At 39.7% G+C, this 25,773-nt stretch overlaps 1 protein-coding gene across 1 annotated transcript; it reads right to left on the bottom strand.

Moving 5' to 3' along the window:
* Positions 1–15,027: 15,027 nt before the first annotated feature.
* LOC133249991 (fatty acid-binding protein, intestinal) lies at positions 15,028–18,275 on the bottom strand. The gene is made up of 4 exons (XM_061421172.1): positions 18,159–18,275; positions 16,828–17,000; positions 15,723–15,830; positions 15,028–15,354 (listed from the first exon to the last, which is right to left on the bottom strand). Exons 1-4 carry the CDS (start codon positions 18,223–18,225, stop codon positions 15,304–15,306), a joined length of 399 nt encoding a protein of 132 aa, XP_061277156.1. The 5' UTR covers positions 18,226–18,275; the 3' UTR covers positions 15,028–15,303.
* Between the last annotated feature and the right edge of the window lie 7,498 nt (positions 18,276–25,773).

Here is a 25,773-nt window from a genome sequence, read left to right as displayed (position 1 = left end):
TTTGTAAGGACTGACCCAGCACGATAACAATGCTTACTTTCTTCTAAAAAGCTTAATGTACATCCAGTCTTCTGGTCAAAGGGGAGAGCAAGACTTGCCAGTCAGTGGATGCCACACCCTTTTTTTACCTGTTGATCTCCAAGTATGCTGGTTAGTTCCTACAGAGCAAGTCATGGTATCAAATTTCTTACCTAAGTTCCTAGAGTGTTCACTCAATCAGAAATGGAAGATTTAGAGATGCCATTAGGCAGAGGGCAACCAAATGCTATTTCAAAAGGATTAATTCACAGCCTCTATTTGGAGTGTGCTGGATTTTTATAAGGGCCAGATGTAGTGCCTCTGGCTATTAAGTCCAGTTTCTTGATAAACTTTTCCTAAAGTCCTTCTGATGTCTACATTTTTGTGTTCTGTTTGCCCCAAGGATTGGGGGTGGTGCAGGGGTTAGAATTTTAATGAGTACCCCAAAGTTTTTACAAGCTTTGATTTGTAATTTGTTTGTGATGTGTTTCAACTATAAAATGAGTTCTTTGGTCTGACTCAGTCCATAAAGGAATACCGAAACGAGAAATAATCTAGGTACTAATTTCTTCACCACTGTGTCGGTGTTGGCTTGTCCAGTTGAGTAGCATTTAGTTCATCTGTTACCATGTACACGCTAAACCACTGGGAATAGCCTAAAGCTGGAAGAAAAACTATGGAGTCCATTTGGTGTCCTGCAAGGGGCAGTGTGGTACAGGAGAATATTTCTTTACCTGCAATTTGGTGTCAAGGTTGCATGTCACTGACTAGACACTGCTCACTCCAGGGCTGCTGCTGTTGCTGAGAAGTCCTGGGACTTCTAACATAAGCCAGCAGAAGGTAAGAATTCTGCCAGTCTCCCAGGTTTCTGCCTGTAGTATCCAGTCAAATGAGAATGGTAAGAGTATCTCCTTGTCGTTTTCCCTTTCTGAATTTCGATTAGCAAGAGAAAACATTTCTGTGAACCATTTTGGGGATTATAGTGACTCTGGAGTCTTCTATTAAGAGTACTCTTGTTTTCTATTTCTAATGTCTGTAGAAAAAGAAAAGCTTAAAACACAATCTCCGTACACCCCAGCACCCTCAGAGGGTACATTTTTCCCTTTCTGAGGGACAGTACACCATCAAATGCCAGGATCAACTGATTCTCAGTGGGACCCCAGATCCAACAATTAAACTTACAGTAGTGCCGGGGTCCAGTCCCGGTGGATCCAGGGAAATTCGAAGGAGAGACAGCTTCGGTGATTAGGATACGATAGCTTTAATTAAATATTAATTAGAGATATAAAGAGTAATAGAATAAGGATAGCTCAGTAGGAAAATTCAGCGGAGAAAAGAGGCTGAATAACTTGGTTTATGTGGAAAGCTAGTAAAATTCCAAGGCAAGGAATTTACATCACCTACGTAGGCCGCAGGTGTCCTCCTGTTCTCCTGAAGGAGAGGAGACACTAAGGCCTCCCTGGTCAGATCTTAGAAGCCCAGGCATAGTTAGTAGGCTTGACGAGCCTCCACGTTCCAGATAATTGAGCCAGAAGATGAGAGAACGACATGGGGAGACCAGTCTTTCGAGGAACTGATCCCATTTTTTATTTTTCCAGGGTCTGTTTTTATACACTGAGATATTATACAAAAGTCACGCGGAGTCAGCAGTCCTGACTTTTATTAAAGTCAGGTGCTTCATACAAATGTATACAGAGGTCTTAGGGGTGTTACATCATTTTCTGGCCAGGGGGCCTGCTGACAATTTATGACCCTCTCCTTGTGACAGCGGTCAGTCAATCAGAACACTTATTTCTCCAGGGGTGATTATTCTTAAAACAGACGCCACCTTCCGAAGGTACCAGATAAAGTTACATTCCTATAGGGTGAGGGTGTAGTGGGTTTTAATTAAGGAAAGAATTTGCTTAGCCTAAGGTCTAACGTGATTAATATCAAAGGTTAATACTTATTTCTTCTATATATTCATTAATGTGTATAAGGGCAGGGGATGTGGAGACTTAGCAGTGAACATTGGCTCAACAAATGAAAAACCCTTCACCAATACAATTTCTAATCAGCCCACTATACTATACTAATAGTTTTCTAACTTCTCTAAATAACCCGTTTTTAGAAGGTTTAAAGCATCTCGTGCCTCTCACTGTTGGGAGGCTGTAAACAATCACATGTGGCCGGACAAGCCTGTCAGGCAGGCTAGAGAACCTTCAGAGGAGTTTGTAGGTTGAAACACTCCGGTAATGCCCAGGAATTATTATTAACTGGAGCTCTAAGTTAACTCCTTCTCCGAAAGAGGTGGTGGGGGACAGCCCCCCGTAAAGTCAGAGGTGTAGGTGAGAGCACAAAACAATAAAGTAGGCAGACTCTGGTTTTGAGGGTAGATGCTCGAGAATTTCCAGGGGGACTCCTGAGGCTTGATCCCGCCTTTGCGTATGTCGAGCCTCCTTCCTCATGACCTTTGCCACGGGTGGAGGTCCTCACGCTGGCTCCCGGCGCGGTAGAGAATCAGACATTGGAATTCTTAATTGACGCTAGGGAAGTTTACGATCCATTCAGAGGGTTTATCTCTGCCTGTCCCCCCCTGATTCTATCCAAGCTGTCGAATTCTCTGGGCTCAGGCAATGAGATGTTTTCATGCCCACCTCAGTATCCTTAGGACTTGCATTTCTTTTATTTCTTTTCCATCATTACTACTTTACATACCTATCATAGTTTTCTTTGAGAGTCTCCTTTATCTTCATCGTGGCCTCTTAGCTGCTCCCACTGTTAATCTGGCTCCACCCCACTCAGCAAGCCTGGTACCCAGCAAACACCCTTTGCTTCAGCCAGATTGCTTTCATCTTATTCCTTATGGAGACCTTTTTCCTCTTGGCCTTTGAGCTTTGATGCATGTTGCTTTCATTAAATGGAGAAGGCAATGGCACCCCACTCCTGTACTCTTGCCTGGCAAATCCCATGGACGGAGGAGCCTGGTGGGCTGCACTCCATGGGGTCGCGAAGAGTCGGACACAACTGAGCGACTTCCCTTTCACTTTTCACTTTCATGCATTGGAGAAGGAAATGTCTTTCATTAAACTGAAATGTTGCCCCACCTACCGTAATCCTCCCCCTCCTTTTTCAGTTCAAATGTCAACTTTAAAAAGCTTTCTCACTACAATTCATGTCATCTCTCCATTCTCAGTATTTTTAACACACCAGTGACAAAAAGATAACCTTTAACTCATCTCCAGCTGCTTTATATGCCATGCTTTCTTCAGTGAAGTATTTATCCCATGGTTTTTTTACTTTCTTCTGCATCAGTCACCCTCTACATTCTGTAACAGCCACCTGTTGATGAGGCTGTCTGTTGATCATTTTTCAAAATTTCTCTACCTCAGCTCAAAAACCATGGAATTTTTTTTACATATTGTTTGGTGCACTGGCTAGCTTTGTAGCACAATTTTATGTAAATTATCTCCCCTATCAGAGTATTAAGTATTCTTTAGGAGAGAGACTGTACTTTTACCATCTTTGCAGCCTTGATTGTCCTTCAGACAATACCTTAAATGTGGAAGAAATTAAATGTTTATTCAGTTATATTTTGTCTTCAGCAACCACTGATAGAATCTTGGTCAAATGATACCACTGAGATCTACCACTACTGGTTTACTGCTCTCAGTGGGGGTACTTTCTTAGGTTTTTCTCAAGTACCAGTAATGGATCCGTACTAACCCATTCCCTCATTTTGAATTTCATGTCTTTTATTTCGATGAATACTTCTTAAATGCCTACTTTGTGTCAGGTACTGTCTGAGAAGCCAGAGGAGATACAGATGCAATAGTCATCCAGTTCATTAAAAGTACTGATTGAGGACATCTCACAGATATGGGATATTCAGACATTCTTGTCCCAGAGCCTTGGGGTTCTGCATCATGTTGGGGTGTTGGGATGGCTAAGCAGGACTGCCTGTGAATAAACTGCTTACCCTCTTCCCCCAATCTACTCGCATATTTGCAGACTTCAACCTTCAGCGCTCAGTTTTTTGTGTTTATTTTTTTTGGGGAGGGGGTTCATAGAAGATTTGATTTCAAAATAAAGATGGCATTTTGCTGCATTTTGAAGCTTGAAAGCAACTTCAATATGGCCAAGCTTCATTGGTAGGCATAGATGACAAAGATGTTGAAACTTACAGACTTGAAGTCTCATTATGCTAACCTATAGAGTAATCAACCTGTTTTTGTTTTATTGAAAGATACTGAAGGGATGGTTACGAAGGTGCAGATTGAAAGGTTAGTCAATACATGACGTGTCTTCTCTCGTAAAAGTTATATAATAAGCTTCCAAGAGTAAATGTGACAGTATTCACATAAGTGTGAACTAGAATAACAGTGTTAAGCACATAGAGGTCAAGATGATAACTGCTATATATAAAAGATTAACCTGAATTATAAGTGTGAGAAATGTCAACATGTCAACAGCAGTTAACTCTGGGAGATGGAATGACAGATCATTTTACTCATTGTGGCTTTTCCACAAAGTTGGGAAGAACACATTTTGAAATAATTTAGGAAACAAACAAGAAATAGTCTAGGTCAGAATGATTACTTAGCTATTTCTAACGTCTGATCACAGACACTCGGCACATAAGTGTCAGAAGATTCTAATGATTTATAACAGTGTTTTGCAAACTGTGTTTCATGGAGCTCCATGTCTACTCAGGGAAGACGGAGAAACCAACATGAAATGGAGGTGATAGATGTAAGGAATGAGGCTTCAGGCCTCTACTAGGGAAACTCGTCTTTTATGTTCATATCTATAAACATGCTCTGTTAGAAAACAGATTTATTTTCTCCCTGTCTGGTGAGAGATCTGTCAAAAAATCACCTTGGGAAAGCCATGTTGAGTAGAGTAGGCAGCTCCATGCCCCCGTCCCTTCACAGAAACAATGAAAAATAAGCAGAAACTATTTGAAGCAAGTTTGTCGGAACTCTGAGAAATAGTCAAAGATTTCCAGAAACTAAGCAAATTGAGTCAAAACGTGTGAGAAGATTTGAACATAATTGAAGAAATAGATCTAACATAACTGTTGAAAATTTCAGTACTCTTCTTTCAGTAATGAGCAAAAAATCTGATCTAGACAGAAGATCAGTAAGAAAACAGAGGACTTGGAGATAAAATCAAATACTGTATGATATCACTTATATGTGGAAACTGAAAGAAAAAAAAACAACACAAAGAATATAACAAAGAAACAGGCTGTCAGATGTAGAGAACAAACTAGTGGTCACCAACAGGGAGAGGAAAGTGGGGAGGGGCAAGTTAGGGGTAGGAGCATAGGAGGTACAAAGTGCTATGTATAAAATAAGCTACAAGGATACATTGCAAACACAGGGAATGTAGACAGTATTTTATAAGTGGAGTATAACCTTTAAAAAGTGTGAGTCACTATGTTGTACATCTGAAGCTTATATAGTACATCACCTATGCCACAATTAAAAAAAAAAGAAAATAGAGGACTTGAAGGACACTATAAACCAATGAGACATAATAGAGATGTATACAATACTCCACACAAAAGCTGCAGAGTATGCTACATCAGTTGTTAACCCAGGCAGATTAAGATACAGGGTATTGACTTTAGAAACTGGGAAGAATAAAGTTCACTAAGTGTTCAGCATTGCTACCTCATAATATAATCCTCCATGAATTCTTGCTCAGAATGAATGAAGAAGCTGTTGCTCGTTTCATAACACTCATTCAGTTGTATTACTCTGCATTTCCTAAACTGGCAGCATCAAGCCCTGATAGAATGTGCTGGTTCTGTGCACACCCCAGAAACTCTAAATGTAACTCCAGGGGCATTTTAGGCTGTAATGAGTCCAAGGATCCAAACCCAGGGCTCTTACTTTGCCTGTTATCTTGTAAAGCTTAACTGAAACAACTCATGTCCTCACTTCAGTTGGGTCATTGTTCAAACATCACCTACTCAGGTTACTTTCCTGATCAGCCTATTTAAAATTGTACTCATATCCCAGCACCTTTTTAAAGTCATACTACTCCTCATCCCTCTTTCTGGCCTTGTTTCCTCCTTAGCATTTACACTGTCTAATGTACTTTATATTTTACCTTTTTCTCTTATATGTTATCTGTATCCTCCTCCATGGGAACAGGGATTTTTTGTCTGTTTTGTTCACTGTTTTAACACCTAGATCAACACCTGCATCTAATAAGCATTCAATACATATTTGTTGAATAGTATTTTAAAAGAGAATTTACCAAGAAAACCATATTGAGTAAAATTGAGTCTAGACTCTAGAACGTATTGACTCTCGAACCAGAGTGCTTGGGTTCAAGTTCTGGGTCAGCCACGTACTAGTTGTTGACCTTTGGCTAACTTATATAATTTTTCTTTGCCTCATCTACCTAATGTGTAAAATGAAAATAGTTTACTAGTTCTTATAGTGTAGAGGAGTTGTTGTGAGGATTAATATGAGTCGATTAAAAACATTTTTTTTCTGTTTTGTATTGGGGGATTTCTGCTTTATTGACTATGCCAAAGCCTTTGACTGTGTGGATCACAATAAACTGTGGAAAATTCTGAAAGAGATGGGAATACCAGACCACCTGACCTGCCTCTTGAGAAATCTGTATGCAGGTCAGGAAGCAACAGTTAGAACTGGACATGGAACAACAGACTGGTTCCAAATAGGAAAAGGAGTACGTCAAGGCTGTATATTGTCACCCTGCTTATTTAACTTCTGTGCAGAGTACATCATGAGAAATGCTGGACTGGAAGAAACACAAGCTGGAATCAAGATTGCCGGGAGAAATATCAATAACCTCAGATATGCATATGACACCACCCTTATGGCAGAAACTGAAGAGGAGCTAAAAAGCCTCTTGATGAAAGTGAAAGTGGAGAGTGAAAAAGTTGGCTTAAAGCTCAACGTTCAGAAGACAAAGATCATGGCATCTGGTCCCATCACTTCATGGCAAATAGATGGGGAAACAGTGGAAACAGTGTCAGACTTTATTTTTCTGGGCTCCAAAATCACGGCAGATGGTGACTGCAGCCATGAAATTAAAAGACGCTTACTCCTTGGAAGCAAAGTTATGACCAACCTAGATAGCATATTGAAAAGCAGAGACATTACTTTGCCAACACAGGTCCATCTAGTCAAGGCTATGGTTTTTCCAGTGGTCATGTATGGATGTGAGAGTTGGACTGTGAAGAAGGCTGAGCGCCGAAGAATTGATGCTTTTGAACTGTGGTGTTGGAGAAGACTCTTGAGAGTCCCTTGGACTGCAAGGAGATCCAACCAGTCCATTCTGAAGGAGATCAGCCCTGGGATTTCTTTGGAAGGAATGGTGCTAAAGCTGAAACTCCAGTACTTTGGCCACCTCATGCGAAGAGTTGGCTCATTGGAAAAGACTGTGATGCTGGGAGGGATTGGGGGCAGGAGGAGAAGGGGACGACAGAGGATGAGATGGCTGAATGGCATCACTGGCTCGATGGACTTGAGTCTGAATGAACTCTGGGAGTTGGTGATGGACAGGGAGGCCTGGCGTGCTGCGATTCATAGAGTCACAAAGAGTCGGACACGACTGAGCAACTGAACTGAACTGAACTGATACAGCCGATTAACAAACAACACTGTGATTGTTTCAGGTGAACAGTGAAGGGACTCAGCCACACATACACATGCATGTATGGACACACGCACATGGACATGTGTCCATTCTCCCCCAAACTCCTCTCCTGTCCAGGCTGCTGCATAACACTGAGCAGAGTTCCCTGTGCTGTACAGTAGAACCTTATTGGTTATCCATTTTAAGCATGGCAGTGTGTACATGTCAGTCCCAGCCAAACTCCCTAACTATCCCTGCATCCTGCCCCTCTTCCCTATCCCCTGGCAGCCATGAGCTCGCTCTCTAAGTCTGTGAATCTTTCTCTTTTGTAAGTAAGTTCATTTGTATCATTTCTCTTTAGATTCCACATATAAAGGATGTCACAGGATATCTCTCCTTCTCTGTCTGACTTTACTCAGCAGGACACAGTATGCGTTGACTTCTGTGAACCGTCTTGAACAATGTCCAGCACGTTGTAAACACTGTTGCCTTGTAGTGGTAGTAAGAGTTGCATTGAAGGACATTGGAATGAGTGCTGTGTTTTATTGATAAAGCGTTCACTTACTTAAATTTACAATTTTCTCTTTGAATTTAGAGCCAATTTGTATTTTGAAAATTTTGTAGACCTTGGGGAAGTAGCCTTTACATGTACAGTTAGAGGTGATAATAAGGATAAAAAGTGTCAAATGTAAATCAGGCCTCGTTAGAGTGCAGGAAAGTGTGTATAATCAGAGAACTTAGCAAAAATAGACCAATGGAAAATATAATTCAAGGCATCATATGTTTCTGTGAGAGCCTACACTACTTCTTTGTAATGCTTATTATCACTATTGTTTTTACTTGTTTAATGTCAGTCTTCAACCTGTAGATGGTACATGCCTGAGCTTAATTCACATCTCCTTGGGAACCAAATAGATCTGTCTTGTTTATATTCGAAACTTATATGTGTCACATGGTAGCTGCTTACTTCATATTTAAGAAATATGTTCTCTTGGCCAGCCATGATCCGAGGAGGCTATAGTAAACAAGTTATAGTTTTATTCACCATAAGCAAGAATTCATTATTTCCATCTCTAAGAACCTATTACTTCACCTTCTTTTCTTCCGTCTAGATTCTGTTTACTAGAACTCACTGTGATTCCTTTTGCCTCATGTCCTCTGTTTTCTGTCTCTCCTCTATGCCTTTCTACTTTGGCCCATTGTTTGGGAAGAGGAAATTTTCCTCTACCCATTTTGGTTCTGGCTGGACTGAGAACTAAATTGACATGGGATAGGTTAGTAAGAGAAAGTCAAACAGAAATTAAATAACTTGCATACATAGAAGAGGTCTTCCCTGGTGGCTCATCTGGTAAAGAATCTGCCTGCGATGCAGGAGGCCCAGGTTCGACCCTGGGTCAGAAAGATCCCCTGGAGAAGGGAATGGCTACCCAGTCCAGTATTCTTGCCTGGAGAATTCCACGGACTGAGGAGCTTAGTGGGCTACAGTCCATGGGGTCACGAAGAGTCAGACACGACTGAGTGACTGACACTTTCACTTTTTCATACCTAGGAAAATGGAGTAACTTGCCAAAATGGCCAAAACCTTCACCTTAAATACCACCTTCAGCGAGAGATGAAAGAGGATGTTGGAACTTAAAAGGAAAGTGAGGCAGTTCTCATGAAGATGAAAAAGCAGATGTTTGATAAACAAATGTTTGCTGGCCACGCAGAGACAATGAGACATTGAGTGGCCTCTGATCTCTAGGCCCCACGGAATTTCCCCCATCACACCTAGCCCATATTCTTTGCAGATATTCCTGGTGATACCTCTATTTTGGGAATAAGCCCTTTATTTAAATATTTTAGGCAGCCAAGAGGAAAGTAGAAAGACTTTCTAAGTCTCTTGTTTCTTAGAGATTATCAACCTAAATTAATCATTATGCCAAAGAGATATATTTTGGGGGTGGCAAACTTCATTCCCCTCTACCATCCATTGTTACTAGCTGGTGCCTTTCTTGTGTATTTAAGTCAGATTCCCAAGAATGAGACCCTAATTGGTTTAACTAGTTAGAATTACTGGTCTTAGACAAAGTTCTCATAGACTGTTCTCAAGTATATAGATTGACTGCTCTTGGAGCAAGTGGCCTAACCTGTTATGATCTAGGTAGGGTCGATCTAGTTCAGATTAAGCTTATCTGTGTACAGGAACAGCTAAGGCTGTTTGCTTCAGTAGAGATTCTGTGTGTAAGGACTCAGAATAGTGCATGGGAAAGGCTGGCTTGCTAAGGCTGAGACTGTTCAGCATGTTCCATTTATTTACTCCTTTGCAGTTATTAATGTCTACTGTGTGTTAAAGGGATATAGTGGGGGTAGGGATATAGATATAAGACTCTATCTTCACCCTAATGGAGCTCACAGACTAGAGGAGACAGACAAGCAAACTGAATACAGAAAAATGGTGTGATATTAGTGAGCATGTCATGCTATGGGAACACAGGATGAATACTTAGTGGTGACTGGAAGTGTGAAATAAGCCCCATCCTCACTGAGGTTTTTCTGCCCTAAGGATGTGTTAAAAAGAAGAAGTTCAATGTCACATTTATAGCCTTTGATATCCTTGTTATCTTGAGGTCTTGTTTAAAAAAATTATCCAAAACAAAGCAAGAAATGGCATTAAGTAAAGATTCCTCTCCCTAAAGGACTCTCTTGTTTTTGAGTGGAGAGAGAGTATTGTTGTCTGGTGCTCAGATATTTTCTCCAGTCAGTGCAGTGAGTATATCTGAATTGTTTGAAAAGAAGCAGTTACGCCACCTGTAATCTGAGGGATGTGGTCTTAACACTGGGCGGAGATCCTGGGAGAACTTCCTCACCCTTCTTTAGATGTTTGCAGTCTTCTCCCCGCACAGGGGTCCTAAGCAGTAATCACTGGATGAGTATGTGAGCTCCCTCTTTTCTTCCTGGAAATCTAGCCAGGAGGACCTAGGTAACCCTTTCATCTGGTGGAGTTCTCAGTGGGGATGCTTATGGATGAGAGAAGCCCCCTGGGACACTGACTGTTGATGTGCTCCAGGCTCCTCACTTTCTTCATCTTCTATCGCTGCGTTGCTTACTCTTCTTTTCCAGTTAATTGTTCAGTAATGCCTGTTCCAGCCAGTAGCCTGAACGTGGGTCATTGGGCCTGAATATCACCCTGCATATTAGCACAGACTGAATGAAAGCATAACCCTACCCCTAAATGACCATCCAGTTTTGAAGATGATGATATTCTGGGTATTCTGATTCAGACCCAGGATTAACCTGAGCATTTGAATCAGTTTCATGACATTGTTAATGACCAGTGGTGTTCATCATGGAATATTTGTTACTAGTATTTTTTTTAATTTTTTAAAATCATTTCTTGCTGAACAGATGAAAGCAGCCTTAGGGAATTGTTCAGGAAAACAGAAAAGGGGTCTTCATATTAATTCTGAATATTTTGGAAGTTGAAACTGAAGAAAGCATTTAATAATTATTACAAACTACACAGTATAGTATGTCAGATTTTTCTGGAACACCCTGTAGGTGCTGAAATGTGAACCTCACATTGGAAATCTTTGAAAGAATTCATGTCATTGGCCACTAGATGGCAGTCTTGTGCTGTAGTTTAGAGGAAGCAAGGAGCAGAAGGTAAAGAAACATTTCAGAGTACAGTTTAGCCTTAAACAACACAGGTTTGAACTACGTGGATTTACTTACACATGGATTTTTTTTTCAATAAATACGTACTATATATGATCGGTTGGTTGAGTTCGTGGGCAGTACATATGCAGGGCCGACTGTAAAGTAATAACTTGGATCTTCACCTAGGAGGTGAGCCCTACTGTTGTTGACGGGTCAGCTGTACTTGGAAAAGTTCATCCATCATCACCCTTCCCTCTTGATCCCATCAAAACCCCCTCCCACTTCTGTTCTGCCCCCAGACAACTATCTCACCCACCAGGGGTGTCTTGCTGCCAGTCTCTAATTAATGATAGAAAAATATCTTACTTATTCATACCCATCTCCTAGGAACAGGACTGACCACGTAATTTGCAGGTCTCACTATAAAATGAAAATGCAGATCTCGTTGTTCAAACTTTATTGAGAATTTTGAGACTCTCACAGCAGAGCATTCACTGAAGCCCATTCCTGGGCCTGCACAGGTCACACAGCCATGAAGCCAGCCAGGCTTAAGAATTTGGAAGATGTCTTCCTCTCACCACCCCACCCTCTGTCCTTGCAACACGTCCCTGTGCTGCACACCAGGGGGGCTATTTAGGGTAGAGTCCCTGACTGTTTTTCGGAGACAGGATCTCAGGACTGTATCTTAGCAATAGAGGTCTAGTTAGCTCATTTTAAAGATGATTGAACTAAATTCCAAAGTGATGAAATGACTGGCCTCAAGTCCCCATCTAGTTGTCACAGCTTGAACCAGAACTAAGAGTTCTCATCTACCAGCTAGGGTCCATCTACCACACAGGCCTCGTGATGGCTATGTTAAGAAGAGAATTCTCTTGTTTTCTCCAGCCAGACTTTGCTCTGTTTTCTCTGCAAGAGAAGGGCACAGGGGCGTATTATTTGGTAACATTTATTGTGTATGAGCTATGTGCTGAGCACTCTGCTAGATGTTTTGTATATAATACCTCAGTTGATAGCACATCAGAAAATCATTGCTACTTTTCCCTGTTTTTCAAGTAAGAAAAATTAAGGCTCAGAACTTGAATTTTAGTCATTAATGGGAAAGATAAGAGTTTGGGTAAGTCTATGTGATTCTAAAACCCGTTCCCTTTTTGCCACATTATTCCTGAGTTCTAGGAAGGCTGAGTCAGCCTCTATTTCCTGAACATTGGTCACATTTTTTATAATCTCTAGATGACCTTGGAGACTCTTACAAGGTAATCTGTGTTACTCAGATTTACAGGTCTGCTCCTGCCTTAAGGCCTTTGTTCTAGGGTATTTCCTCCACTTGAAACATTCTTCCCCCAGATAGTCCAAGAAAAGGAACACATGTCAGATAGGTAATAAGGGGATCTGATCACCTAGGGTCTTATAGGCCATTTTAGGACATTGGCTTTTTCTGTAAAAGAAATGGCAGACATTGCAGTATTTTTGTAGAGGAATGACCACATCTGATTTTAATTTATAAAGGATTATTCTGACTGCTGTGTTGAAAAAGGCTTTTTAGTGATTATTATAGTAATCAGGAGAAAGATTAGTGGTGACCAAGATGATAGCAATGGAAGTGATGGGAAGTGGTTGGCTTCTGGATTTATATATGTATGTGTTAAAGTTTTTAATGTTTTGTTATGGAGAATGTCAAATACATACAGAAGTAGGGAGATAAGTTTAATGTTCCTACTAGGTACCCAGTGGACCTGTCAGGTGTCAGCATGTCAGATAGGTAGATAATAAGGGGATCATTTTAAACAGCTGCAACAGTTGTCAACTTGAGACCAACCTCATTTCTTCTATACTTCTCTCCACTACCTCCCCTATCCTAGATTGGGGAGGAAGCAGTTTGAAGGGAACCCCAAATGCCATATTCCATGTGTAAATTTTCAGCTTTTACCACCCAGCTGCTCCTGTGACAACTGCTCCGGGTATTCTGCAGTTTACCCTGCGGGTCTTGCTTGCTCACAGCTTCTCGTACTCGTGGTTTTTGCTTACTGTCTGCCCTCTTTGTCCTCTTGAAACCTTTTTCCTTCTACCAATTACTGTGTATCTCTGAAATTCATTCTAGGTTCTGTTTGCTGTGGTTCGTTCTGCACAGAGTTCATAAACTGGCCAGACTGTGTTAGAGAGGCTGCTGTTGGGTCAGACGCCCTCTCTTGGTCCTTTCAGTTGGCACGATGTCAAGGTCAGTTTCCCAGAGAGAGGTTATAACAATGGCAGTCACTTAGCAAGCAATACGCTGCTCTCTAGTACTAATAAATAGTGGAGATTTAGTGCTAAGAAAGGATGTAAATTATTAAAAGAAAAGTGAGCCTGCAGTAAGGCTAGAAATAGATAAGTGCCTAACCACTTAATTGCCATTATTTTACAGTCTGACCTGACTCCTTTGGAGTGCTGTTCTTGGGTGCCACGAAGGAATTAAGGGTTTTTTGCTTTTTTTTTTTTAAGATATATTTCTTTGTAATAGGCTGAGTAATAGCATAGATGATAATGTACTAAGAGTCAAGACCTACATTTAATTCCTGTGTTCCTTATGGACTCTGCAACATTAGACAAGCAAATAAACTTCTCCATACTATAGATTTTCCACTGTCAGATGAAATTAACACCTGCCCTTTTCCTACTTCACATATGTAGACAAGATCCGAGAGGTAGAAGCACTCTGAACCTTTATTTCTAGAAAGTGCGTGAAAAATCTACGTAGTTACTGTTTTCAGTGTGAAGATTTTAATACAGTTATAAAATGAACAGTGGATTCAAGTTCTTGTTTTTGTAAAAGATTATATTCTTCAATCTGTTCATCTTCAACATGTACACAAACATTTTTCTTTCTACATTGTAATGTATCTGCCATATCTATATACAACTTAGAACAGTACCTGGAACTTTGTAAGAACTATATAAATGTTAGCTATTACCGTCATCAATGTGAAAAATAGTCAAAACAAAAGTCCACAGAGCCAAATGCTTAAAAAATTTACCACCTCTGCGCCCTGTATACACACCGACCTAAAATGCAATTGGTTGAAATACATAAAGTAGTATATTATGTGAGTATATGAGTGAAGGAAAACTTTGCGGGCCCTGAAAACCTGTAAGTGTATGTGTTTATGAATGAAAGGGGAGGGGTGACACTTGAAGACGACACTTTTGGTGCCTGATAGCCCACTTGTTCTCAAAGACTGGTTAGTGTACCTGCTGCATCAGAATCACTTGGGAGTTCTCTAAAATCCCTGGTTCTGTTTTCAGAGATTCTGATCTAACAGGATAATGGTAGGGATTAAGCATGCAAACAGTTCTTAAGTTTCTCAGATGATCCTGCTGCTTACCCAGGTCTGGGAATCACTGGCAATGTAGAAAAATAAAATGCACTTTGCCTTAGCACATCATTTGTTTCCTGTCGTTTTGTTCAGAGTGCTATGTGTGTATGAAGAAATACACAAATCCACAGCCAGAGAAGATAGAGGATCTCTATTAAAATCAGAATAGTGATTATCTCTGGCTTATGGGTTTATGGAAATATTTATTTTGCATTTGTTTTTCTTAGTTCTAAACTTTCTGGTTAAATATGTATTATTTTTATAATAAATGTTGCTAAGGGAAATATTTACAACCAGTACAAGATTATAAAGACCCCCATGCAATATATGTCTTTAATTTACCAAATGTGGGGAAAAACCCAAAACAGTCTATTAATGAATATGTCTTTTTTTTTTTTAAGAGAGACTACTTTTAAAGCAATGTGGGAACAATATTTATTCATATGTTTTTTAAAATGTCACATTCTTTTAGAACACCAGTAAACACATCTTAGAAAATGTAAGACAAGTTAAATCCTAATTAGCTTTTACATGTTTTTCTTTGGTGAGACTGGAAATATAAGCCATTGACCAATGCTTATAAAAGATCTAATCAATCAGCAACTTTATACCAGATGAGGAAAGGAAAGCATTTCTGGTTCAATATAGATTTTCCATCTAATCTGTGTTCTGGGCAATGTTCCAGGAACAGTGCTCATTCCTTTTTGAAAATCCTCTTGGCTTCCACACCTTCATAAGTGTAAGTCTGAAAGGTGTTCATAAACATAGAAGAATTTGACGTTAAAATTAGAGGCTCAATTAAGAAAAATACTAGTAGTATTTAGCTTCAAAATGTATTTTTTTCTTGTACTTGATAGTCACATTTTATACAGATAGAGGAGACATTCATTTAAAAATAAGTTTTGGTTTGTAGTCACTTTTTCAGTTAAAATAGGCTCAATGTGTTGACGTATGTAAGTTCTCTTCAAATAGGCATCAGAAAATACCTATATTTTAGAACTCAGTAAGATTTATGAGAAAAGTAATAGTCTGTTTATTGATGATTTAACTCAGCAACCCCCCAGATAAAAATCATTGCTATGTAATTATTTTTGTCTTTGGAAAATAACTCACCTGGACCATCTCGCCACCTATAATTTCTCGGACAGTATTTAGTGCATTTCCATTGTCCAACCGTTTAAATTTTCCGACAAGTTTATCTCCCTCCAGGGCCCACGCCCCCTGTATAAGATTTCAAAATAATAATAAAAAAACCATTTTTAAGGGTCTTACACGTGTCAGGCTCTGTTCTGAGGTCTACAGATCTACTTCTTCAAACTCCACTGTAACCCTATGAAGGAGATATGTTTATCTCCGTTGCACAGATGAAAAAACTGAAATACGGTAATTAAAGTCACAAAGCCAAGCTTGCACCTAGATTACCGGGGCTCTAGAGTACGTGCTGGTAACCATCTCGCTCTGTAGTTTCCAAATGCTGAATTGTAAGGCAGATAATCGGGACTTCTCTTTACTAAGTCTTTCACATTAAAAAGAGTGTTCTAAGTTTAATCATGGTTCATATTAGTTTAACAGAGAAGTTAACAAGCTTGTACTTGTTTTAATTTATGTAATTGTGGTAACAGATAAAACAGCCATAATAAAATATTTGACAGCTTAATTGTCATTGCAAACATGTTTAATTTAACCAGAAAAGTTCTAAGTGGAAACATTTTTTAAAAAATCACTTGAAAAATGTGACCCCATTTTATATCTTAAAATTTTAGATCTTAAATAGTAAAATGAATTCCCAGTGACCTACATTGTAACATTGGACCTTTCTATTTGGTCACACATTCATTCACTAATTTATTCACTTATTTTATCATTTCAATTACACGTCTATTATATTTAAGTTAGATAGCTCTAGAAGCTTTTATTGCTGTCAGATATGTTGAAAACACTGAAATTTTCTTTATGAATAGGTGTATGCTCAGTCATTCAAAGGATATTTTTCTAATTGTTGTTTAATCCAGGTTCTTTAATAGATAACATATGAAAATCAAAACATTTTTAAATACTCTGCTAACTTGTATGATGTTTAAAATAGATAAACTCCACTGACTGCTTCAGTAAATGAAGGAGACCTACATTTATTAACCGATCCAGTGGAAGAAAACAGAGATTATTTTTGCAGTATGTAGAAAAATCAGGAATGCTTTGCTTATAAAAAATTTCTTACACTGAGTTCAGTTCCATCTGCGAGGCTATAATTAAAAGTGACACCAAGCTCAAAAATAATTTCAATGCTTCGAAAAGTGCTTGATTCTTTGACTGTGAATTTATTTCCTTCTTGTGTAATTATCAGTTTCAAATTATCATGAGCTGCAAGCTTCCTTTTCACCACATTAATACCTGCAAAGACAAAGAGATTGGAGGAAATAAAGTCAAAATGCCATGGAAAGTGCTACTTTTCCAAGTTCTGTTTAAACTAGTTAATTAACCAGTTAATATTTTGTGGGTGAAGAGGAATACCTGATCATATTGCCTTTGCACAAGAGCATTCAGATTGCTTCTGTAGAAAAAGTTCAAGCTCAGTCATATCAAACTATTTTTCTAAAACTGAAAAAAATTAAATGAAGCATAGAATTGTAGAATCTTAGAATTGAGTAATTTTTTAAAAAATTATAAATTTTTTTGTTTCAATGTTAAGTAAGTCAAATTCCAGGGATATCAAATGAAGGATTAAAAAAGTACATTTATATATTTATAAGGATATACTACTTTAATTCCACATGTATGGTACACTTTCTTTTTTAATGTCCCTTTGCTTTCCATGGCTTTAAATTTTTGAGTTTCATAATTCTCTTTGCTTTTTGTGGTGTTTCTATCATAGAAATGAGAAAATTAGCAAATATTACGGTCAAATTCATTATTATAAGAATCTGCAAATTCCATAAATGTGAACTTGGAATTCCTAAACTACAGGATATAATTGATGCAGATTTTTATTTTTAGGGAATGACAAATCTTTTTGCCCAAAGTGTTCAGCGTATGGGCTGCCAGAGTAGTGGTGTAGATATTAAAATCTGTTAAATTAAAACTTCTGTAGAAACTACATACTGTCATGAGATCATTCCAAAAGCTCTGCAAGTCAGAGGAAGAGAATTAAGTCTCATTTGTTTTCATTGCTCTATTATATGGCCTTTGCTTTTCCATCCCCTAGAGTTTAATATTTAAAGTATGAAGGTTATCATTATGCTCTGCCATATTTTACTTTCTAAACAAACAAAAAACTATTCAATTTTCAGTCACCAGTTAACATAAATGAAACATATCTGGATGTTTTTTGTGTTTTAGAGAATAGTGCCCAAGAATCTTTTCTTCCACTGGTGAGAGTGTATTCTTTCTAATGTAAGAAGTGAGAATGTGGTTTTCCCTACTCTGAACCAGCACCCATTCTTGATCCTCACCAGCACAACAGGTGCCATTGCCTAAGATTTGAGGTTTAGAAGGAGTTAAAGATGTCTGTGAAAAACAAAAGAACAAGCTGTTAAAGTATTAAGCACTTACCCATTTTTTCCATGAACTTTTCATAGTTCTCATTTCTGTCTACCTTCCAAGTACCATCAAACGCCATGGTCTCTGGTTAATTCAGCCTCTGAGCAATCAGAGATTCAGGTCCGTCCTTAGGAGAGAATTTATTCTATTTCTTATCTTTGAACCAGCTTCATATTGTGATGTGGAAGTTTAAAGTTCAAGAGGCCACTTGACTTCATTAATGCCAAACCTTCTAGTTTCTATAAATTTCTTAGTTCCCCTTCTGAAATGCAACTGCAATAAACATGATAAGCATATGTATTCTATCTTAAACTATGACTTACAGGTACAATTATTTCAAGAGTTAGAATGCATACTGTATGAAGATAGTTTTTTTGTTTGCAAGTTCAAAGTGCACACTTTGTTGGATGTAGCATAATTTAGAGCATATATCAAATGGGTTTTGGAAAATGAGACTATTAATGACCTATCCCTTTTTTATAATAGCAGTTACCTTGTAAGTAATGTAAGACTTCATGATCAAATACAGCTGAAAAGTTGATGTTAATAGGATATTGAGACTGGAATTTTATTTATTTTTCTAATATGTCATTTTGCATTGTGTTTTTGGGTTTCCAGGACTTTGGGTAAATATCGTGGCACCTGGTACAGTGCATGACACACAGTAGGGACCCATTACATTTTTGTTTTGGTCTTAAATGCAGGTAGGCCACTGAGAAAAATTTCAAGAGGTAGAAACATGGATGGATGTCATGAAAACTCCCATAAGTGAAAGAATCTTTAGACATCTGCCATGTGCAGAAAAAACAAAAGCCAGATGTCAGCTATGCCATTAACTAAAACCATTCCTGTATTTACTTTCCCCATACTCAAACCACTATATTTGGTTAAGAAAATCCTTGAAATTTGGTTAAGAAAATCTTTGATTTTCTACTGTCTATTAGAAAGTCACCAGAAGTGTGTTTATTTAGGTAGTTTTTAACACGTACTAGTGATTAACTTGGGACCAGATAGGACTTGGATTTGCCTGTTAAGATCAGCATAATGCTTTAGCTCCCTTTGGAAATACAGCTTGCCTCTCTGTGATTTCACAGTGACTGAAATAAAAGTGCCTGACTCCGGAAGGTGGGGAGGAAGAAACTAGAATGGCTTCTTACCTTGTTCACCTAACACTGGCCTTTATCTCATGGCTACCTTGAGCTTCCCAGGAAGAGCACAATAAGATTAGATGAGGGCAAATAGCACTGGGACTCATGCAGACCTGCTAACAAATGGCCATGTTAAACTTTCATCTTCCATTTGTCAGTAGCAGTAACCTAATTTAAAATCAGTTAGGAATCCCTGTTATCTCTATAGTGTGGAATCATTGACATTTAAAAAAATGATTAGATTGGGAGTTCTCTGGCAGTCCAGTGGTTAAGACTTTGCCTTCCAATGCAGGGGGTGCAAGTTTGATTCCTGGTCAGGGAGCTAAGATCCCACATGCTTCATGGCCCAAAAAAGCAAAATATTAAACAGAAGCAATATTAAAAAAAAAAAAAAAAGATTAGATTGAATTTTTAACATTACACATTTTCCTGCAGCTTCCAAACTCTGTTATCTCCCATTTCTTACCGCTTACCCAGACCCCATCTAGAAAAGGTCATACAGAACCAATGGCCAGTTTCCCTTTACAGACTTCTCATACTGATGATACAGTTGGGCCAGTCAGCTGAGGGCTGACTCAGTCCTTTATTTTCTTCTTTGGTAATACTAGAAGATTTAGGGTCCTGCTCCTGCAGCTTGGGAAACTGGGTGGGTTAGATGTGCTTGGTGGGGGGTGGGGGACGGGTGGTACTGATGCTATAGAGGGAGAGTTGTACTCTCTATATGAGAGTTGTACTCTCTATATGGACTCCGCAGTCCACGTCAGCCACTGAGTTGTGTGGAAGTAGTAGAAATCAGCAGAAGCTCCTGTTCATCCCTGTCCCGTTCCTCCAAGTACAAATCACATTCCTTAACGTGGTTTCTGATGCCCCTTCTTATATCTTGGGTCTCCTGTCATTCCTTACTGTGTACTCTGAGATTTAATATATCGAACTTCCTGCAGTCCTCAGTCTTGTGAATGTGCCTACTTTCTGTTCCTTCAGGTCACAACTTGGTCACTGAGTGCTCCAGGAAACATGTCCTGAACCACAGAGACTGGGGCAGGTGAGTCCACATCTCTCAAGTGCAGTGACCTTCCGAGAGCCTCAACATAGCTCATGAGAGACAAAAGGAGTTGACGCCTGACCATCATTTGTATCATCCTGAAGTACAGAGAGCGATATCATGATGAGGGACAGTATGATGCTTCAAGCTCACTTACAAGGAATGGCTTTCTAGAAATCACAGAAACCCTTTTAGCCTGTTGTAAAGATGAACGGAAAGTTTTTCTGTTTTTTAAAATGTATATCACTTATGGGAAATAGCATTTTCAGAATTTCTGAAGCCTGCTTTTCAGTGCCAAGTTATTTAACTTTTTCATGTCAGAGAAAGGTAATGGTCTCTCTGAGGGCCCTGTAAGAGGATTTGAGGGACAGATGTAAGGAGCAACAGAAAAGTCTTAAGGCTGCTGTCCAGTTCCTAGCAGTGAATGGGGAATGAGGGAGAATTCTGAAGTTTGCCTACAGAGTTTGCTTCATTCTGTTTTAACCATAAGCCTCTAAACTTTAGAAATACTAAGACCTTTTAAATTATGTTTTAGGATTTTGTGCATGAGATGGCTGGCTCATTTCCTTCCAAAGAAGGCTATAGAGTTATAGCAGTGTACAAGGATGTACCTACCAAATAATGGTGAGTGCACCCTGCTAATTGTCATTAACAACAAGGCTGCCATTTTTAAAATTTTAATTGGAGGCTAATCACTTTACAATATTATGGTGGTTTTGCCATACATTGACATGAATCAGCCATGGGTGTACATATGTTCCCCATCCTGAACCCCCTCACACCTCCCTCCCCATCCCATCTCTCTGGGTCATCCCAGTGCACCAGCCCTGAGCACCCTGTCTCATGCATCAAACCTGGACTGGCAATCTATTTCACATATGCTAATATACATGTTTCAATGCTAGTCTCTTAAATCATCCTACCCTATCCCTTTCCCACAGAGTCCAAAAGACTGTTCTGTACATCTGTGTCTCTTTTGCTGTCTCACATACAGGGTCATCGTTACCATCTTTCTAAATTCCACATATATGTGTTAGTATACTGTATTGGTGTTTTTCTTTCCGACTTACTTTGTTATGTATAATAGGCTCCAGTTTCATCCACCTCATTAGAACTGATTCAAATGCATTCTTTTTAATAGCTGAGTAATATTCCATTGTGAATATGTACCACAGCTTTCTTATCCATTCATCTGCCGATGGACATGTAGGTTGCTTCCATGTCCTGGCTATTATAAACAGTGCTGCGATGAACATTGGGGTACATGTGTTTCTTTCAATTCTGATTTCCTGGGTGTGTATGCCCAGCAGTGGGATTGCTGGGTCATATGGCAGTTCTGTTTCCACTTTTTTTAAAGGAATCTCCACCTTTTTAAAGGAATTCTCCATAGTGGCTGTACTAGTTTGCATTCCCACCAACAGTGTAAGAGGGTTCCTTTTTCTTTGCACCCTCTCCAGCATTTATTGTTTGTAGACTTTTTGATAGTAGCCATTCTGACTGGTGTGAGGTGGTACCTCATTGTAGTTTTGATTTGCATTTCTCTGATAATGAGTGATGTTGAGCATCTTTTCAGGTGTTTGTTAGCAAGGCAGCCATTTTATAGGATCCACATGTGCTGGTTGAATGACGTTGCGTGAAGGATTTATGACTGCATCTTCTGCCTTATTATTTTTTTTTTTTTATATTTATGTATCTGGCTGTGCCAGGTCTTCATTGCAGCATGCTGGATCATTGGTTGTGGCACTCGAGGTCTTTAGATTTGGCGTGTGGGGTCTAGTTCCCTGACCAGGGATCAAACCCAGGCACCCTGCACTGGGAGCATGAAGTCTTAACCCCGGGACCACCAGGGAAGTCTCTGCCTTATCTTTTTTAAGCTGGGGCTGTTCACCCAAATAATGAATCTCTCTCCAGCAGTTTGAGTGAGAGGTTGCTCATTTCCTACGCCCCTCATACCACAGTCAGAGGAAGATGGGTTTGCATTATTTCAACTCCCCATTCCCACATCCATTATGTTTCTGACATTTTTTTTTCCTGTTTTAGTTCTACCAGTTTATTGCTACTAACCCATCTCCCTCTACCCTCATGCATGTGTGCTCAGTCATGTAACCCCATGGACTACAGCCTGTCAGGCTCCTCTGTCCATGACTTATCCAGGCAAGAATACTGGAGTGGGTTGCCATTTCCTTCTCCTTTAAGGAAATCTTTTCCTTTGAGACCATTTCCATTTGCCTGTCAGCTTCTAGCCTACTTCATCATTATCTACCATCTGATCCATCTATCATTATCTACTGTCTGTCCCCGTTTATCATTGTTATCTACCATCTATCACGGAGAATCATGGCACTGGGCTCACCATCTTCTTATTGTCCCACTGTGTCTTGCCATCATCCTGGGTGAGCTCAAAGTCCATGTGGATAAGATACTTGTCACTCTGTCCTCACAGTGCTTTAATCTCCTAATCTCTAATAACCTTTACTTTTGCTACACTTTATCCTACACCCAGGGCTACAACCTGTGATTTGTAGAGATTTTCCTCCTGTGAAATGTAACATGCCACTCTGTGTTCACAGATTTTCATCTGCTTGGCTCCTTCATTTTCCTCATACCATCAGTTCTCAGCTTGATGAGAACCTCAGTCAGTTATTTCCTCTATTTCCCTCAAAGTTTGGAGCCCCCTCCTGGTTTGTTTACATTCTCTTTCCAGTCGATACATGTTGCCAATAAAATACTTCCTTTGCTGTCCCAAGTGCTATTACACATGCATGGTCTCTAGTTTCAGAGGAATCATACCCTGCTGGGCAAGACTTTTGTATACCCCAAAATAAAAAATAAAACGGCAAGCAATAATTCTTTCAATTTATGTATTCTCATTTTCAGTATTACCTGTTACTACTTTATTTACGTCTATAAATTCTTCATCCACCTATTCATTCAACATATATTGGAATTCTCATTATGACCTAGGCGCTGGGCTAAATTACAGAGATAGAATGATGAACACATACACTTTCTGTCACGAGAAAGCATAGCTTGAAATTAGAATAATTTGGTACTTGCAAAGATTTTTTTTCCTATCTGTATGTCTTCATTTTATATTTATTTGGCTGAGGTGGTATCTTTTCTCCTTCACATTATGATAATTGAGTTTCTCTCATCTTAAGAAATGAAAACAACTCTCCCTGGATTCTGTTGGCATTTCTATAAGCTGCTCCGTCCTTTTCCTTCCCCCTCATAGCCAGTCTTCTTGGAAAAGTGATCTGTACCGTCTCCGTATTCTTACCTTCGATTAGAGCCTCAGTCTATTGCAGTGGAGCTTTCATATCCACCCCTCCACCGAAACTACTCACTAAGCTCGTTGATGAGTTATTTTGCTGCCAAATCCAATACACTTGTCTTGGCCCTTATTTTATGTCATTACTGCGTTCTAGACCATGGGCTCCTCCCTTTTTGAAATTTCTCCTTTTCTTCTCTTGACTTTATTCTTTCCTTATATTCCTCTTCTCTACATGTCCTTTTCAGGCTCTTTCATGGGCATCTCTTCCTCAACCAACATTTTATATTTTGAAGTTGGGTCTTAGGATCTCTTTGTTTTTGCCATTCCCATGTCTTCAGTTTCCATCTGTGGGATTAAAATTTTAAGATACAGCCCAGATCTGTCTCCTACCAGGTACCTATTCCTTACCAAGTTGCTCTGTTTGCAAGTTCAATTGGTGCCTCAGACCCCACAAGCTGGAAAGAACCTTAACATTCCACTCAGCCTTGTTCTCTCTTGCAGGTCCTGTATCAGTGAATGGTGCCATCATCCTTGGAATCATTCTAAAGCCCTTCCTCTCCTTTATCCTTGGCTTTCCATTTTCTCAACAAATCAATACAGTTTTAACTCCTTAACATCACTTAAATATGTTTTCCCTTCCTTTTTATTCCCAGATAATTACCATTTTCCACCTAGATAACTGCAATACTCTCCTAAATGATTTTCCCCTCTCTGGTCTTCCAGAATCTAATTTGTGCAGAGAATATCTTTATAAAATGCAAATTTGACTGCGTCTTGTCCTTCCCTGTTAACAATCAGTGATACCCTATTGCTGTCAGCATAAAGTTCCAAATTCCTTACCTCTCCTGCACCCCCTTTTACTCTTCCTTCACAGGGTGCTGTCATCCCTCGCATCTCTCTTTGCATATCTTCTTTCCTCTGCTGGGAAATCCCACCCCTCACACCATGCTTTTCCTGCCTGACATCCACTCAGCCTTTGGGAGTTGGCTCAGTGCTGTCACCTCTCCAACAGGCCTGGCTTGCCTACATCCTTCCTCTATGCCTGGGCTAACTTTTCTTCATGTCAGGATCATCATAAGTCTTTGATTTTACATTTATTGTATTGATTGTAATAGTCTGATACCCTGTTTGTTTCTTCTACTCTTCTACTTTCCCATTTGACATCACCATCATCTTCATTACCTCCACCATAGTTTGGCCCCAGGTAAATAGCAGGGAGGGAACACAGCTCCACCCATCAACAGAAAATTGGATTAAAGATTTACTGAAAAAAAAAAAAAGATTTACTGAGCACAGCTCCGCCCATCAGAACAAGACCCAGTTTCCCCCTCTGTCAGTCTCTCCCACCAGGAAGCTTCCACAAGCCTCTTATCCTTCTCCATCTGAGGGCAGACAGACTGAAAAACACAATCACAGGAAACTAACCGATCTGATCACATGGACCACATCCTTGTCTAACTCAATGAAACTAGAAGCCATGCCCTGTAGGGCCACCCAAGACCGACGGGTCATGGTGGAGAGTTCTGACAAAACATGGTCCACTAGAGAAGGGAATGGCAAACCACTTCAGCATTCTTGCCATGAGAACCCCATGAACAGTATGAAAAGGCAAAAAGATAGGACACTGCAAGATGAATTCCCCAGGTTGGTAGGTGCCCAATATGCTACTAGAGATCAGTGGAGAAATAACTCCAGAAAGAATGAAGAGACAGAGCCAAAGCAACACCACCACCTAGTTGTGGATGTGACTGGTGATGGAAGCAAGGTCTGGTGCTGTAAAGAGCACTACTGCATAGGAACCTGGAATGTTAGGTCCATGAATCAAGGCAAATTGGAAGTGGTCAAACAGGAGAAGGCAATGGCACCCCACTCCAGTACTCTTGCCTGGAGAATCCCATGGACGGAGGAGCCTGGTAGGCTGCAGTCCATGGGGTCGCTAAGAGTTGGACACGACTGAGTGACTTCACTTTGAATTTTCACTTTCATGCATTGGAGGAGGGATAGGCTACCCACTCCAGTGTTCTTGCCTGGAGAATCCCATGGACAGAGGAGCCTGGTGGGCTGCCATCTTTGGGGTCGCACAGAGTCAGACAAAACTGAAGCGACTTAGCAGTAGCAGCAGTAGCAAACAGGAGATGGCAATAGTGAACGTCGACATTTTAG

This window comes from Bos javanicus, chromosome 6 (assembly GCF_032452875.1).
Source record: "Bos javanicus breed banteng chromosome 6, ARS-OSU_banteng_1.0, whole genome shotgun sequence".
NCBI lineage: Eukaryota > Metazoa > Chordata > Mammalia > Artiodactyla > Bovidae > Bos > Bos javanicus.
Note: the sequence above shows the minus strand (reverse complement) of the source record. Positions and strands in the feature narration are given on the sequence as shown.